The 17,261-nt window shown below is 35.3% G+C and overlaps 1 protein-coding gene across 6 annotated transcripts in view; it reads left to right on the top strand.

Moving 5' to 3' along the window:
• LOC104009974 (sodium channel protein type 1 subunit alpha) overlaps window positions 1-17,261 on the top strand; it is a 104,854-nt gene that overhangs the window by 68,678 nt on the left and 18,915 nt on the right. For all 6 annotated transcript variants that reach the window (XM_087731664.1, XM_087731666.1, XM_087731660.1 and 3 more), the window contains 4 exons: window positions 455-572; window positions 2,077-2,231; window positions 4,873-5,046; window positions 6,220-6,342. In XM_087731664.1, the coding sequence (XP_087587790.1) occupies window positions 455-572; window positions 2,077-2,231; window positions 4,873-5,046; window positions 6,220-6,342 (570 nt within the window). The remainder of the gene's footprint in view (window positions 1-454; window positions 573-2,076; window positions 2,232-4,872; window positions 5,047-6,219; window positions 6,343-17,261) is intronic.

Genomic DNA, 17,261 nt, shown 5'->3' on the forward strand with positions numbered 1-17,261 from the left:
CAGTGCTTTTTTCCCTCATTCCTCTGAGCTCGCACCTCATTTATATAGTTATATTTAGGCTTTTACCTGCTTTTCAGTAGACGCTAGAGATTCCTGCATATATATTTAAGTTTCATTATTTCTATGTAGGTCAAGAGATCATTGCCGCTTATGGCTAGTGTGGTCATAAATCTTTGCAGGCTTAGCATTATCATTCGTATTTTTCAGTTTAAAAAATAATTTTGTTTAAAGCCTTATCTATCACTGATTGATACACTCTCTAGTTATTGATCCATACAATGGAAACCCAAAGATTGCACAAATTTCACATATGTTTATGAGCAATTTACTTATGTTGAAAACTAGAACATTCAAAAACATGGCAGAATTATTTACTTATTCTGAAAACAACTAATATTTGCCTTAAAAATATTTACTGTGCATTTGTGATGCTTTTTTTTTTTTTCCTTTACAGAAGTTAAATTTGTCTAGTTCATCCGAAGGTAGCACAGTTGATATTGGACTTCCTGCAGAAGAGCAACCAGAAGCTGAACCTGAAGAAGCCCAGGAGCCAGAGGCCTGCTTTACAGAAGGTGTTTGGAACAAAAATACTAATAATACTTCATGAGATATGGAGTCATGAGATATGGAATAATTATCTATTTAAACTAAGTATTAATATTTATGTATTGAATTATGCTTTTGTTAATGTTTAAACTATGATTATTAGCGGTAGTACTTTTAGACCATCATTTACCATATGGATACTGATGCCACAAATATACTATGTATCAGATAAACAATTAAGAAAACATTTTATCAGAAATTTATCATTATTTTTAAAATAAGAAAAATATATTACTGAAAGCTTTATTTTGGTATGAACTGCTGTACTGAGTTTAGTTACAGTCTCCTAGATAATAAAATAACACACTATTTTCATACCACTCTTCATAGATACCTATCAAAGTGCTTTATAAAGTATACATTACTGAAAGAGCTGTTGAGTGGTGAACAAAAACTGCACCTGGATGGTTTTGTCCAAAATGTTAAATGAACCTTCTACAAATTGGCAAAAAGAGAAGGAAGAGCCTTTGTGTGCCACCTAGGGCAAGAACAGTCTCACCTGGTGGACTCATTCATCTTTCATTCTCCATTCTATTGGCCCTTTTACACAACTCAATAAAACAAGAAACTGGTCATAAACCTTATTTGCAAAGGCATTTCCTTGTGAGAAGCCTTATGGATGTGTGCATGTAAAGGAGGTGGGGAAAGGAATAGGTTTAAAACAGTAAGGTAAGGATACAAATGCCATTTTTGGTATCTGTAAGCAAAAGTTAGATTTAGAGTTTGGAAAATGAATGCTACTGTCAGTGCTGGGGTTGGGTTATTTCTGGACATGATAACAGACATTTCTTCAGAAATTTACACTGAACTAGTAAGAAGTAGTACTGTAACAGACTTGGATTTGGCAAAGAAAATACCACTGCTGATTACTTGTATTTTTCTACCTAAATGAAAAAAGAAACAAAATCAAGTCAGCAGCTAAATCATAAAAGCTTAAATAAATTAAGGGCACAAGTTAGAGAAGTTAGCTTGTACTGAAAAGCTCAGAACTCAGGAGGCTTAGAATTTTTTCATACAATAAATAGAACATATTGTCTGAATTTAGTATCCTAAACAAAAGAAAGTATAATTTAATAACACTTGCCCATATCTTACTATATAAACCTACTATGCATTTGGATGAGTTTGTATATTTTTACTCAGGCTTTGTATTTTGTAATTTGGCTTCATGTTCCATGGACTTTTATCTTTTTGTGTGCACTGTACTGAGCACTTAGTTCTGGATAACTGAGAAATACTTTTTCTCACTTGTTCATTTAATTGTAAATTCCAGTTGTCCTAGTGTTAAATTTTTTCTTGCTTTGGAGAAAAAGAAGGTCATCTAGGTGAAAATCTGTTGGGTTTTTACTAAATAGCACAGCTTCTGGAAAGGTAGCATTGTATCACTAACAGAATGCATAACCAAAATTAATGCAATTCAACAAAATATCTTTTTTTCTCCCCCCACTCAATACATACACTGTTTTAAAGGCTGTGTACGAAGGTTCAAGTGCTGTCAAGTAAGTATAGAAGAAGGGAGAGGAAAGCAGTGGTGGAACCTTAGAAAAACCTGCTTCAAGATTGTCGAACACAACTGGTTTGAGACTTTCATTGTCTTTATGATTCTCCTCAGTAGTGGAGCTCTGGTAAGTAAAACATGAACAGAGTGTCACAATGTTGTCAAGAAACTCATTAAAAGTTGGCTCTTCAAACATTGTTTTAACTTAGTTTTCTCCACCAGAAAGAACACACAATTCAAATGACAGGACTAAATTTTAGTCAGGCCTTTGAAAGAATGGTGGAAAAAGTCCCTTCTCAACAATGTGTCGGAAAAAAAACCAGACATAATTGATTAGAGAGAGCTTAACTCCTTTGCTGAAAGCAGTAGTGATACACCTGAAACAGGGAGAGGGACAACATGTGAAGAAGAGAACATATTTAACTTTCTTATTTGAGTTTGCTCTCTAGTTTTAGTGCTGTTTACTGATATAACTCAGGGAAAGGAACCGTAACTGATGAAAAAAGAAGAGTTTGGAAGTAACTGTAATGGCATAAACAGCTCACAATACCTTGCAAGATCCAGAGCTGGCTTATACAGTCTTATAAATGCTACGTGCTAGAACAGCAAGAAAGATTAAGACTGTGTGTTTGTAACTATTCACTTCTAAGAATAAGAATTTATTATTTATGCTTTTAAGTCATCTTCTACTGACTTATACTCATGTAGACTAAAGGGATATCTGTAAAAACATGAATTTGCTTTAAGGTTAACAAGTATGTGAGGGCAGAATAAAAAGAAGCCAACCATAATATAAATCTCTAATAATAAAAGAAACAAAACATACCAATAATACTTTATTTCAGAAGCACAAATAATGACAAAGAATAAAGAAATTGGAGAGGAATTCTTAAATAAAGGTGAGCCTGGATACATACTGAGCTGAAGTTTCTTAGGCAAACTACTTGCCTTGAGATAATGTAGAGTATATCTAGCATCTGCTCCGGTAGATGCAATTACCCTTTGGTAAATTACTGAAGTTCCTATATCATAAAACAAAATTGTGTTGCAAAATTGTATTATAAACTCTTTAGACCACTCCCAACACTTTAAAATACCATTAATGGTTAGGAGTTTATGATGATACCTATCATCAGTTTTGGTTAAATCTTTAAGAATCATTCTGCTTTTGTTTGATCTAATAATAACATAACCATCAAATAAGCAGCTTTTACTCAACATCCTGTGATACCTTCCCTATGATTTAAAATGCTCGAAATAACAAAAGACTCCTACCAAGTGGAGAAAACTGGCAAGAGATCTGATAAAGGTGAATTTCCATTGTATTTAGAGGAAGTTTGAGATGAGATCCAACAGTGTTAGCATCTCATGCTTGTGAAACTAAAAGGTGTGTGTCATCCACAGAACATTTATTTTGTGAAAACGCTTCAGAGACCAGGGATTAGCCCAAGCCTCTGGAGATGCGAGATTCTGTTCTGCCTTCATTTGCCTTTGTGATAGTGAAAAGGCCTCTTTGGACCTGTCAGTACTGTATCCCAACGTTCACCCCAAGGCCACGCTCCAGACGAGTCTCACTGCCCTTACAGCCAGGAAATCTGGCAGGCACAGGCACACTGCAGGCTGCCTGCAAACCCCCCCCCGGGGGCATCAGGCAGGGAGCAGACACACTTCGAGCTGCCAAGAGCATTGCTAGCTTAGCCTCTGGCATGCTCCCACCTATAAGGAGGAAATGATATGTGTTAGCTCTTCCCAGTTTTGTGAGCTAATGTTGTTAGTGATTACATATGAGTGTCAGGTACCATAGTGCCTGATCTAAGTATCCAAAATTACTGATACACAGATGTTAATTCAATGATTGATAGACAAACACTAATCATTTGAACTGACAGATGTGAAGTGATTCAAAAGCAGGCTGACTAAAAATGAATGTTAGTATCAATAGATATCCAAAGCTTTGCAAGCTAGCAGATCATTCCAGTTCTTTCAATCCAATAAAATCAAGTGTTCTCAGCAAGAAATAATAGCATAATTAAAATTTAAAAGCAATTAAAGGGAAAATTTCTTGGAGGACAGGAAGAATTTCTGAAAAGCAGAAGCTATACTTTTTTCAAATGTCTAAAAATGAAAACATGCAAAAAGTGTAAATAACATTGCAAGGATCTCAGAAATTTTATGCATCTCATAAAATGTGAATAATACAGTAAAGTGTGTATTTGATTTAGATAAATAAATACTTATTTCAAGAAAGGAAGAACTTGTTTTATGATTTATTACTTAAAATTTTCAAAAAGCAACAGGACTTAAAAACACAAGATCAATTGTATTGTCATTGTCCTGAAAACTTTACAGCTATGGCTCTGGATTCTGAAAATGGATCTACCTACATACAAACCAAATGATGTCAGTAGAATTCAGTTCAGGCACACCACTCTGCAGAATCAGTGCTCTTTGTGAGCGCTGAAAATGATCTCAGAAGAATAATTCACCATCAGCAATAAACAAATAAATAAAACTCTCTGACCAGTGAAGTGGTTGCTGTGTAATATCTGCTTCTCCCTCCTGTGAGCTGGAAAATATAGTTCCATAGGGGAAAACTAGGTATATACCGTGTTAGCAGAAAAGGAGACATCCGATAGAAGTGACACTCCCATGCCTTTTCTTGAAGAAAGTTTGTTTCCTTTTTTAATTCCCTTTTTTTTTGTTACAACATGAAGTATATGCAGTAACAAAAGGGAACAACAAATGTCTTTGAATGCATTTATCCGTAGGCTTTTGAAGACATATATATTGAACAGCGCAAAACTATCAAGACCATGCTGGAATATGCTGACAAGGTCTTCACTTACATCTTCATTCTGGAAATGCTGCTGAAGTGGGTGGCCTATGGCTATCAAACATACTTTACTAATGCCTGGTGCTGGCTGGACTTCCTGATTGTTGATGTATGTAGTATATTTCCTAGGTGTTACTTTTATATTTATCTTATTTTTTTAATTACTTGCTCTAGTTTACTTTTCAATTTAAAAAGTAAGGTAGATGGAAAAATTCCATATTTCTCTGTCTTTCACTTTACACTTAAAACAGTGCTTTCCCATACCACAGAGTTAAGAAAGACCAGATGTTCTCCTGCTAACAAAAGAACCTCACATGGCAGCCCTGCAAGCACTTAAAGGGTTTATCCCAGCACTGTTGTTGAAAGAGGTAGCGCTGTCCTCTGTTCTGCCCCTGACAGCTCATTCCCACCTTCAGACCCGCTTTCCCCTCTGCTGTGGTCTAAGTTGAATGCAGCATTTAGATAGGTGTCTGGTCCACCAGACATCAGACACTCATCTGGATTAGAACTCCTCTGGCAAGAAAATTAACATCATGTCCACAAATTTCAGTATATGACTGAATTTTGGACAGGAGCCATAATAAATGTAGAGAATATGGTATTTCTCACTGAGGTAATGTAGGGACACAGAATACATAAAGGCCTGTAGATATGAGAATTTATTATACCTGCTGCCTATGGAACTGTTCTTATAAGGTCTTTAAGAAACAGCATAATCCAGGTTAATGTCAACCTGTAGAGCATATAAATTCAGTAGTCGGGCAAAAGAATTAGTCAGTGTAACTGAATATAGAAAAAAATAATCCTTTCTACCAATTTCCAGATGAGCAATGTTGCTCTGTGACCCATCTGTTAATTCAAAACAGGCTTCAATCATTTCCCTTTCAGTTGCGGGCAATCAAATGGGCATTATCAGCTATAATTACTGATCCCAACAGCATTGTAAAACAAAGAAAAGTGAGAGCAATACCTAAATTGGTAAAAAGGAGAGATTAATTTAATTTGTTTTTTGTAGTTTTAAATGCCCTCAAATCACTAGCAAAATACGAAATTCAGAAGTATTAATGTTTCCAGATATTGTTACCTTGCGAGATTTTTGTTTGTTTATTCACCTATGCTACTCTTCTTTCATGTTACTACTTTTTTTTTATTTAAAAGATTTCCTATTCCTGAAGAAAGTGGTCCAAAATTAGATTCTTCTAAAGAAGTTTATATCTCACATCTATGGTATGTAAATTAGTATGTACGATATAATAATTCTTACTTTCCTGTTTTCATATAGGTCTCTTTGGTTAGCTTAACAGCAAATGCATTGGGTTACTCTGAACTTGGTGCCATTAAGTCCCTTAGGACACTAAGAGCTTTGAGACCTCTAAGAGCTTTGTCACGATTTGAAGGCATGAGGGTAAGACAACATGAAAGAATCTGAAACTATGCATGCATAGAAAGAATCCATGCATGCAGAATAAGGAATGACAAGTCCATGCAGAAAGGCTGCACTATCTTTTTATCTATTGCATATCTTTTACTAACAGATAAGCAAAAAGCTTCATCAATTCACCTAAACCCATATGCAGTATCACATAGAAATTACATTCATTAAGGTTACTTTACTTTCTAGCCAATCTCAGGAGTTTTCCATATAAGGCTTTGAAATAACCAACTATGAACTCTCTTAACAGATGCTTAATAATGAATAAGATGTAACAAGATTTTATTAATTTTTTACTGATAAACATATCACAATATTTATACAGGAATCTAATTTAACATTAGTTAATAAAGATATTTTCTGTTACCAGTTGAAATCCTTCATTTTTCTTCTTATTTGATAAACCACCTTTGGTCTAACTCCACTGAATATTACTAGATGGTACTAGAGACATATTCATACCCGCTAGTGGTTTAAATCTAATGCTGAGTTTGGCTGACTTTAAAAACAAATCAAGTTATTTGATTTCTTTATGAAATTATTCTTTTTGTAAAGTAAATGCTTTTCTTATTTCAACAAATCTCTAGTCAATATTCAATACAATGTATATAAGGTTATTTCTTACTTATTCTGAGTAACTTAGAGGCCCTGCTTACTATTCATCTCACTCAAGACAGCATTTTAACTTATTTTTTCCTTTGTTTATACCTTCTGTTCCTTAAAGCCACTGAATACAAACTAACTCTATATGCATGTCATTAAAATATGTTTTAAGAGAATGCTTTTTGCTACTTCATGGAAACATAAGAGGAAACAATGTGCTAATGAATTTCAAGTCAATTACAAACCAGTGGAATAGCCTGGAATATACTATCTGAACAACCTTTAGATACAAATCAAAGCTTAATCAAGTCAAATTGAGGCTTAGAATTCTGTTCCTGAAATTGTATTCATCAGGCTACATATCTCTACTTCAGAATGCATCAGAAAAAAATATTGCTAACCAATGCTTACTAGATTAATAAATTTCAATTTCACATAGCAAACTGACTTAACAGTTTTCTCTTCATTTGAAATTCATGAATTTATATTCAGCAGGGTAAGAGCTGGTCAAGTACTACAGAATGTACGAATTTTCATTTAAGTTTGGAACGACTATTTGATTTAGCCATTTTCTCTTTGTCTTTCTTTGTACTTACTGTTCATGAACATTCAGATAAATGTGGTTTTGTGCAGAGAAACATTGGGAAATTGCTGTCAGCTTTACTTTTTAAATAATGTTCTCGTCAGCTGCAGGAGGACTGGGAGACCAGTCTAGAAGTTGCACAGGGACAAGAAATGCAGCATTTTAGGTGACATTGGAAAAAACAGATAATTTCTAGAAAGATAATGTCAAAATTGATTGCCAAATGTTTTATTCCATTTTTCTGTATCCTTACATGAGTGCCTTAGTAAATTTTCCATTTAAAAGATTTGGGATATTCATGCTTACAGAAAAGTACCTGTTATTTGAAATCTATTTACTGCTTTCCCTTATTTCTCAGTGAATAACTATGAAACTATGCCAGAAGCCCAATCATATGATAGAATTTGATACATAACATGAATAACTCATGAGCAACTGACTGTGTAGGAATCACAGACAAGCCTGGAAAAGCAAAAAAGGTTTCAGCTCTGTCCTCCAATATTAATGATAATCAATGAAGTACCTGATTCCAGTCACTTAGCAAATTTGACTGGCCAACTGTACAGGCCTTTACTATTAGTTACATGTACTTCTGAAAATGTTTTTTCCAAAGAACTTGGCAAGTATTCACAACGGCTCACTGACAGATAGTAGCATTGCTTTATGAATGACTCACGAACAGTAAAAAGATTCAAATAACAAATAATTGACCAGCTCATGATAAGACTATAGTCAAATTACAGTCTTCTCAGAAACTGAGTTCATCTCATAAAACTCCATAAAACCAGATTGTTTTATCTGCCAACAGAAAGTAAAAATAAATCAACCCTCATTGTTTTCTTATAATGCTTATACTTATACTGAGCTGTGACAAAACAAGCTGAGTTTTTATTTGGCATGTATTTGTAATTTTAATGATTACCCCCTTGTTCAAAACTGTACAAATTTTGCCTTGAAAATATAAGAGATCATATGTATTCCACAGAAGTCTCTGTATGTAAAAAGCTTTGCATCATTTTGCAAAATAATCAGCTAAGTTCTCAGCTACTTTAAATCAATCTTTTTCTTAAATAAGTTTACCATTCTGGTGAATTGGAATATGCCATTTTACATAGTCAGTAAATACTAATAACTACTCTGTTATCCCTGAATATGAAACATACTTAACTTTTTAAGTGATATTCTTAAAAGTCTACAGTTGTACTCTGTAGTTAGAACTTAATTTCGTAATTACACTGTTTCATAAATGGGATAAATTCTCTTTCTAAAGTGAATATAAGATATATGAATCACCAAAATAGGGTACAAGTGGTCCATAGCCTACGCTTGCTTTGAGCACAGAAGTGAGTTTTGCCATATTAAAGGCACTTATAATATGCTAGTATACTGAATTCTGAGAAATTTTAATACTTTTTATAGTGAATCTGAAACCAACTCCACACAGTTGCTGGAAGGCAAAGTAAACAATTGCTTTAATTTAATTTAAATTTCTGTCTTAGGGTCTATATTCTCATCTCAATTAGTGTACATACTGAGCAGAAGTATCTGCAAACTGAGATTTGAATATACCCATTGCTTTTTGTTTAGCTTTTCAGTACTTGCAATATAATGCTTTTGCGCTAGTCCTGAATTGGTATGCTACTTGTAAATGTAGAATACTGAGTAGACATTGCTTTGCTGAGTTAGAGAATTAAGTGACAATAAAGCATGCATTTGTGTCTAATTTCACAAAATAAAGCATGTCATGCCGTGCTTGATTTATTTATTAGAGAAATAGTAGAAGGCAGCAAACAATCTGAAATCCACTTGCACTTTCAGTTTTGCATGCCTTATGCATATTTCTGGCTGATGGCTTTAAACATTTACTGTATTTCAAATTTCCAGTCCAATTTCATAACTTGTAAAACTAAATTAGAGTATCTGATGTCTTAAATATCCTCTAAAATTCAATGGCTATTCCTTAGATTCCCTTACCAGGAAAGCGATAATGAGGCATTTTCAAGAATGCGCCAAACTTCATTAGTAGGAAAGAAACATTTCTCATATGGTTGAGTTATAACATCAAGTGTCTGTCATTACAGATTCACAACTAATAACAGGCTATGTATTTCTATTTCATATAGGATAACCTTTCTTCAGATTGGATGGGGTGGACCACTGGTTCCTCCCCTTATCTGTATTATGGGTACAGTATTTCCCCCTTTTCTACCCTTAATGATTACAGTGTGACTAATCACTACATTGTGTGTTTAGGGTTAGAAGGAGAGACAATCTTATTTAAGAATCCCACTAGGAGCAAAAGTAGGTTATATATATTCACCCTACACCCCCTTCTTAATTGCTTTAAATCTTTGGAAATAATCCTTTGACATTTCTGATGTTACAGAAATAACATGAAAACTTTTGAGAAAATCAGTATTGTTATTTAGAGTTATCTGAGTTCTTTTTGCAGGAGAAAGGTACCTCAGCTATTTTTAGATTTTTGGATGCTTATTTAACTGAGATAAAAAATGACTTTCTTTAAAAATTCGAATCTGGCTTTTGCATTGTTTTGCAAAGATCTGTGCTTTACTCTGTTACTCAATTTATAGGTACATACATTCAAAAATATCCCATAGATAGTTTTGAACATTACTTGTAATACACTAAGCACACCCCAAAACACTATGATCTGAATAGTCACAACTAAAGATATTTATATAATTGCAGTTTGAATTTTTGCATAATTTTTAAACCCCTATATGTTACATTAAGTAAACCTCTCCAAGTGTATATAGGTAACATGAGACACCATATAACATACATAATCCTTTCCTGGAATCTGAATTCAGTTGTCTTTGGCCTGTGTTGGAAACTAGCTTTTTTAATTTTTATAAAATGCCAATACCAGTATTATTTTTGTAGAATCTTTCTTGGAGTTTAGAAATGTCCTGCAGGAGACATGTCAATGATATAAAAAAATTTTCATTCACTGTCAGATCCTTAGAAAAATCCAGTTCTTAGACTACAACCCTTGCAAGGGTTGTAGGAAGGTATCATTAGTGCAAGGTTTTTTATAGCTTCAGTGTAAATGGTGTATCAACATAAACAGCATTCACTGTAAATTTAGCATCTTATCTTACAGTTAAGAATTAGGTATTCGCTCTCAAGAAACTGAATTCATTACCTTCTACCACTTTCTCTTAAATATAGAGGAATATATTTTGTTGATCAAAAGATTATGCACTTTGAAGGATTTTTTGAGGACTGTGATCTTATTCATTACCTTTGAGTTTTAAGGAAAGTCTATTAGAAGTGTTATGTCTCCTGAAAGACAAATACTAATTTATAAACTTCGATGTAAGAAGACTCTCTGTACACATGTTCATAAATCATACAGGAAATATCTTAGTATTTTGAGACTTTTCTGAGACTGTAATTCTACAATTAGAAGAGAACTTTTGAAGGAGCTTCTCATATAATTGAAATGGATATGATTTTTGTCTGGATTTGTGTTTGTTGTATCTGGAAGAAAATCCTTACTTTTAGGATCAAAATTTAATGAAATTTGAATGAGAGACATAATATAATTTACATTTTAATTAAAAATGTCAAAGAACACATGAAGGTCAATAACATTTCATTTACACAACAGGAAGAGCAAAAAGTTGGGGGTTTTTTCACTGCATCCAGTGAAATTCGAAGATATTGTTCCCATAGCAAATAATTACTCTGAATTTGTGCTCTTGTGTGTTTACAATATTTACCAGGTCTTCTCAGACAAAGGCAGCCATATCATTAATTGCTTGGCAGATAACTATTGTATTTCATCACACAGTATGTGAAATTATGTCTTTTCTTCTATGTTGTCTTCAAAAGTAGTTTGTCGTATTCTAGATTTCTGCTGAGAAACAGAATCAAAGCTGCTCCGGGAACTCCAATGTTTTGTTAAATCCAGCAGTGTAGCTTGCTTTTAATAGACTTACGTGAATAAGAAATGCTTCTGTTGCTACTTTAATGAAGCTAAATTGTCTTATCAAAGCTAGGACGGAACTGCAGAATCATGGAGGTTAGAAGGGACCTCCTGAGATCACCCAGTCGAACGTCCCTGCTAACAATGCTAGAATTCCAAGATATAAACTCACCACCCAATAGCATGAAATTTTTCCAGCACAAAGTGTTATGAAAATAGTTTGCGCGTTAAGTGTTTGAGGAAGTATTTTGCTTTCTTTGAAGATAAAATCCTCTATCGGAAGCATTCCTCAGTCAGCTGTACTTGTACAATAACAATTAAGGAAAAGTTGAAAAGACTGCAATTGTTAAGGGAGTGATTTTCTTTTCCTCTGAGATCTTTTATGTCTTGCTTCAACTTTAGTTGTTCATTACTGTTAAGAGTAAGGTTTAGTTGTACCTCCTTGTCAGGTCTCTCCAATTCTTTCCATCTGCCTGTCTTCTCTTTGCATACTCTCAGTTAAATCCAAATTTTTCTTTACAGTTGCTGCTTTAAATGGTAGTTTTCTAATAATCTTCATCCTGTATTCCCAATACAGTCTTCATTTTACTTAAAAATTGAAAACCTTGTCATAAATACTCAAATTTTTTCAATTGTTTCATGTGAGGTTCTTGTCATGCCAGTTCTAACACTCTGACAAAATGCATTCATTTCTTTCATGAAATAACCTGTTGTGCTTTTTACTTTATTTAAATAATATTCTCACTTTCATCATTTACTTTTACATACTTCCTATTTGCTACTTTGTAGTGATCCTGAATTAAGGATAAGCATTAGTTTGCTAGAATAAGATTTCACTTTTATTTTTTCCTCTGCTTCTAACTTTTCTAAACATTTTCTAAATGTTATTTAATTCTGGGCTTATATAATCTTAGGTCATGTAGTTAAGAATAAATTGTATGTACATACATGGCATTAAAGCAAACTGTGTAGCAAAGGCGGCAATATTCTAGTTCTTTTACTGTGCACTTCTTAATGGCAAAATCCATAAGGCACCTCTAATTTTGGTTGGATGATAGAGAAAAGACAAAGCCAGACTCTTCTCAGATGTGCACAGTGATAACAAGAGGCGACGAACACAAGTTGGGTTATGGGAAATTCTTATTTGATATAAGGGGTTTTGGGGAGGTTTGTGTTTTTTCTTTTTGATTTTTTTTTGGGGGGAGGCGGGGGTATTTGATTTGTTTGTTTATTTGTTTTGTTTTGTTTTTTTTTACAGTGAGGTAAATACTGGAACAGTGGAACATAATTAGTGGATTATAGATCACACATGCACACTAACATGGTGCAGCACCCTGATTTCTCTTTGTGGGACAAAGTTATGAGAGTTTCTCACAAGAAGTCCATTGAGATAAAATAGAGAGGAGTAATTAATTGAAAATGAAGACATTTGAATAACTTGGATGAATCTGCATTTTTAGATTCACCATAGTTCCTCCCTGGAATCATTATTTGGATCATGTCAAGTAGGTTGCACTTTCTCTCAGAGAAATATTTAATTCTCATCCTCTGTTGTCTCTAAAGCCAGTTCATAGCTGATCATCAAGCATATGCAGCATGCTTCTTCCCAGTGTACCCATTCCAAGCTACTCAATGAGAAAATATGTAGTTTTGAGGTGTACTGTTAAAGTATGTATTGGCAAGTAAAAGTATTATCACAATCTCTCTCTCTCTGTCTTCCTCCTCTCCCTTTCTCCCTCCCCCATTCAGTCATCATCTGCTAGGTTGCATTGTTAGATGTTTTACTACCTGATATAAACATTGGAAAAATGTGATAAATTTTTTGTATTATCTTTGAATAAAAGTTCCCAACTACACTACTGCTATGGGAATGTACATATACTTTATCCCTTCAACATAAAGAATATAATAATAACAATAATATAATCCTAATAATAATAATAATAATAATAATAATAATAATAATAATAATAATAATACAATCCTTATATATCCTTATATATCCATACCTGACATCCCTCTTCCATCAAACTCCATGGATACACTCAGATGAGACAGGGTATCTTGTGTGGGAATCACAGAATCATAGAATCATAGAAAGCTTTGGGATGGAAGGGACCTTTAAAGGTCATCTAGTCTATCCCCCCTGCAATTGGCAGGGACATCTACAACTAGATCAGGTTGCTCAGAACCCCATCTAGCCTGTCCTTGAGTGTTTCCAAGGATGGGGTATCTACCACCCACCTCTGGGCAAGCCGTTCCAGTGTTTCACTACCCTCATTGTAAAAAATTTCTTCCTTATATCTAGTCTGAATCTACCCTCTTGTAGTTTAAAACCACTATCCCTTGTCCTATCACTATTGGCCCTGCTAAAAAGTCTGTCCCCATCTTTCTTATAAGCCCTCTTTAAGTATTGAAAGGCTGCAATAAGGTCTCCCTGCAGCCTTCTCTTCTCCAGGCTGAACAGCCCCAGCTCTTTCAGCCTTTCCTCATGAGACGTGTTCCATCCCTCTGATCATTTTTGTGGCCCTCCTCTGGACCCGCTTCAACAGGTCCATGTCCTTCTTGTACTGAGAACCCCAGAGCTGGATGCAGTACTCCAGGTGGGGTCTCACCAGAGCAGAGTAGAGGGTCAGAATCACCTCCCTCGACCTGCTGGCCATGCTTCTTCTCATGCGGCCCAGGATATAGTCGGCTTTCTGGGCTGCGAGAGCACACTGCCGGCTCGTGTCCAGCTTTTCATCTATCAGTACTCCCAAGTCCTTCTCCTCAGGGCTGCTCTCAATCCCTTCATCCCCCAGCCTGTATTGATACCAGGCATTGCCCCGACCCATGTGCAGGACCTTGCACTTGTATTTTTCCTGTCCCACATCATCAGTTATCTTCCTTCATGGGTACCTCCAAACCTCACACCAAGCAACTGAAGCAAAGATCCCAAAGCTGCCACTGAGGATCAGTCTTAATCCTCTGCACTGGGCAGTGTTTGTATACTGTCTGCTGGCCCACAGGTCTGGTACCTCCGTTGCTTTTGTGAGAGGAACATTTCCAACTGACATAGCTTCTCCTAATTTAAGCCCCATACCCATTTCCTCCGATCCCATTGACTTTCTGCTGTGTTATGACTTGTAGAAGTGGCTCCTCTAACTTCAGAGAAAGGCAGTTTTCATCATCTGTTTTTTACTACCAGGGAGAACAGGAAGCCATTATTACAGCGTTTTTGTTATTATTTTGTATGTTTGCCAGAACAAAGGGACTGCCCCAACCACTTCTGTCATGCTGAGCCTCCTGCTGCCTTACCAACACTCGCAGGTCACATGCGGGAAGGGACTACAGGACTGAAGGCGCTGCTTTCACATGACATTGCAGAAACAAAATGGTGCCTGCTTTCCAGCAGGGACTGTAAACACACAGAGTGTGTACTACACTACTGGTACAAGATGTTTATATTACATGTATACTATGCCTTGAAAAAAATCTGTGATTCTTGATAAATTATTTCTCAGTGATTTTTTTTTTATTATTATTTCTTTTTCTATTTTAGGAAAACAAGTTGCTCCCAAGTGTCATGTTTACTGAGTAAGAAAATAATACTTTGAATTTTCAGGCTTTGGGGAATTTTAAAACAGCAGAAATTCAGATGAAATCCCTGTTTTGCCATTCAAGTGCTGGTCCCTTCAACTTTATAACTTGTTCTAAACCGTTCAGGATGAAAAGGAATTACATGAGGTTTGATTTTTAGATGGTAGCTGATAGGTTTAAAAAGGGAAAAAAAAATGTTTTCTTGTACATGCATGTGTATACTTATGTATAAATCATTGTATTTGGAGTAAAATATCAGCAGAAATCTTGACTTGATTTTAACAGCTATAATTCACTGTTTCACAAGTTCAAACCCATCTCCTACCCAGTTAAAAACCTCTGCCTATGAGAAAGAATTAGACCTATTTTGTTATAGATTGTTTACACTTAGGGATACCACATGGCTGATCATGATCTCGGTGATGTCTGTCACAAGATGCTCTCACGATGAAAATTAACTCAAATAGTTATCATCAGCTGGGCATCTTCCAACTGAATTATTTTAAGGATTTCACAACTTTAATCTGAATTATTTAAATGTTTAAGCTCACCTTCACCCTTGTTAATCTTTGCACAAACTCGGATAGTAGAAAATTTCATCACTGCACTGGTGGATGATCTCATAATTGATGAAAATTGTATTTGCTGAGATTTTTTTTCTGTTGATTTTGTTTGTTGATTAAGACTTTATCACCACTGATTACCCTGCAGGTCCGCGCATTTCCTCTTTTTACCTGACAAACCAAATGAGAAAATTGAAGGAATTGCACGTTTCTTAAGGTACTTCTCTTCTAGAAATCTAGTGCCATGTTTTACATCACACTGCATATCTACAAGGCTCCAGATTATCTTTTTGTATACAGTTTTAGTAGTGAAATGCCAGAAACTGCCATCTCATAAACTCAAAGCCACCTATGATCCCCAAAGTGTGCAAAGCTCACCAAGAGATACTGTGCAATAATTTCCCCATTCTTCACAGCTACAATTATGAGATTAATTTCATCCCTGGGGACTGAGGAGCCATTCAAGTATTTTTTGGGGAAGGTACTCTAAAGAATTCTTGGGAACCTTTTGCTCTATACTACCTACCTTTGCATTTATAATTACCTTTCAAAAGGGTTTGTCAATAGGGCAGTTGATATTTTGGATTTAGTTTTGCTGTGCAATTAGCAAAATTCAGGGTTTTGGGGGGTTTGGGGTTGGTTTCTTTTTTTTTTTTTTTTTTTTTTTCTTTTTACTTCTTTGATGTAGGGGTCTTCCTTCCTATCACATGGACATAAAAGAGCAGAATGGGTGCATATCTCTCTTAAATTTGGTTTGCATAAGAAATTTTTTGATTGCATGTCACCTTATGAGCATCTGTCTATTTTTGTAAGCACCAGTCTTTGGAAAATACCATTATTTGCATATAGAGAAGTTCCTATTATATATTTCTGACTTTTCTGATAGGAACATGTGCCCATGCTTCATGATGGGTAAACTAGAAAATGCATAGTGTACCTATGATATAGAATCCAGTGATAGCGGAAAAGCTATCAGTTAAAAGTAGGTGAAGGAGAGCCATACATTGAATTCAAGCTGCTGGACAGCTGATCTCACTGTGTTGGTGCTTGGCCTGTGAAGGTCCAGTGGTATGCTTATGCTGCCATAACACAAATAAATCAGCTGATGCACTGGTTCTCTTATAGCTGTTGATTTATGAATGCAAAGAGCAAGGGATGATAATTCTCAAGACAGAGGTTTGTTCCAATTATTCCTTGCCTTGGACTATCAAATAGTGCTAATCTTTTTGATTCAGGTATGGGCTTTCTTCATGGTCTCCCTCAGATGCTCTTTTGATCCCCTGACTGGGAAAGTTACCGTATTCCTTATGTCTTTTCCTCCCTTGCCTCAACTCCTCCACAATTTAAGAGAGAATACACCTGTCTGTTACCTGATATCCACCACCTGGTCAAGTCAGTGTGGTTTCAGCATCTTCTAGCCTTCCTTGTGTGATGTTCTCAAAGTCCTTCACTATAAGGAAATGCTAAACTCAGATCATGTGTGTCACCTGAGCCTCCATTCCTGTCCACTTATGGCATACCTACCTGCTCATTCCAGTAATCTTAGCTCTGTGGGGGACCAAGAATCTAAACCAATGGCTACTTGTTCCCTTCTTCATCTTTCAGTGCAAAT

The sequence above is a fragment of the Nipponia nippon genome, unplaced genomic scaffold (genome assembly GCF_047370975.1).
Source record: "Nipponia nippon isolate SJK-2023a ecotype South Korea unplaced genomic scaffold, ASM4737097v1 scaffold_5, whole genome shotgun sequence".
NCBI lineage: Eukaryota > Metazoa > Chordata > Aves > Pelecaniformes > Threskiornithidae > Nipponia > Nipponia nippon.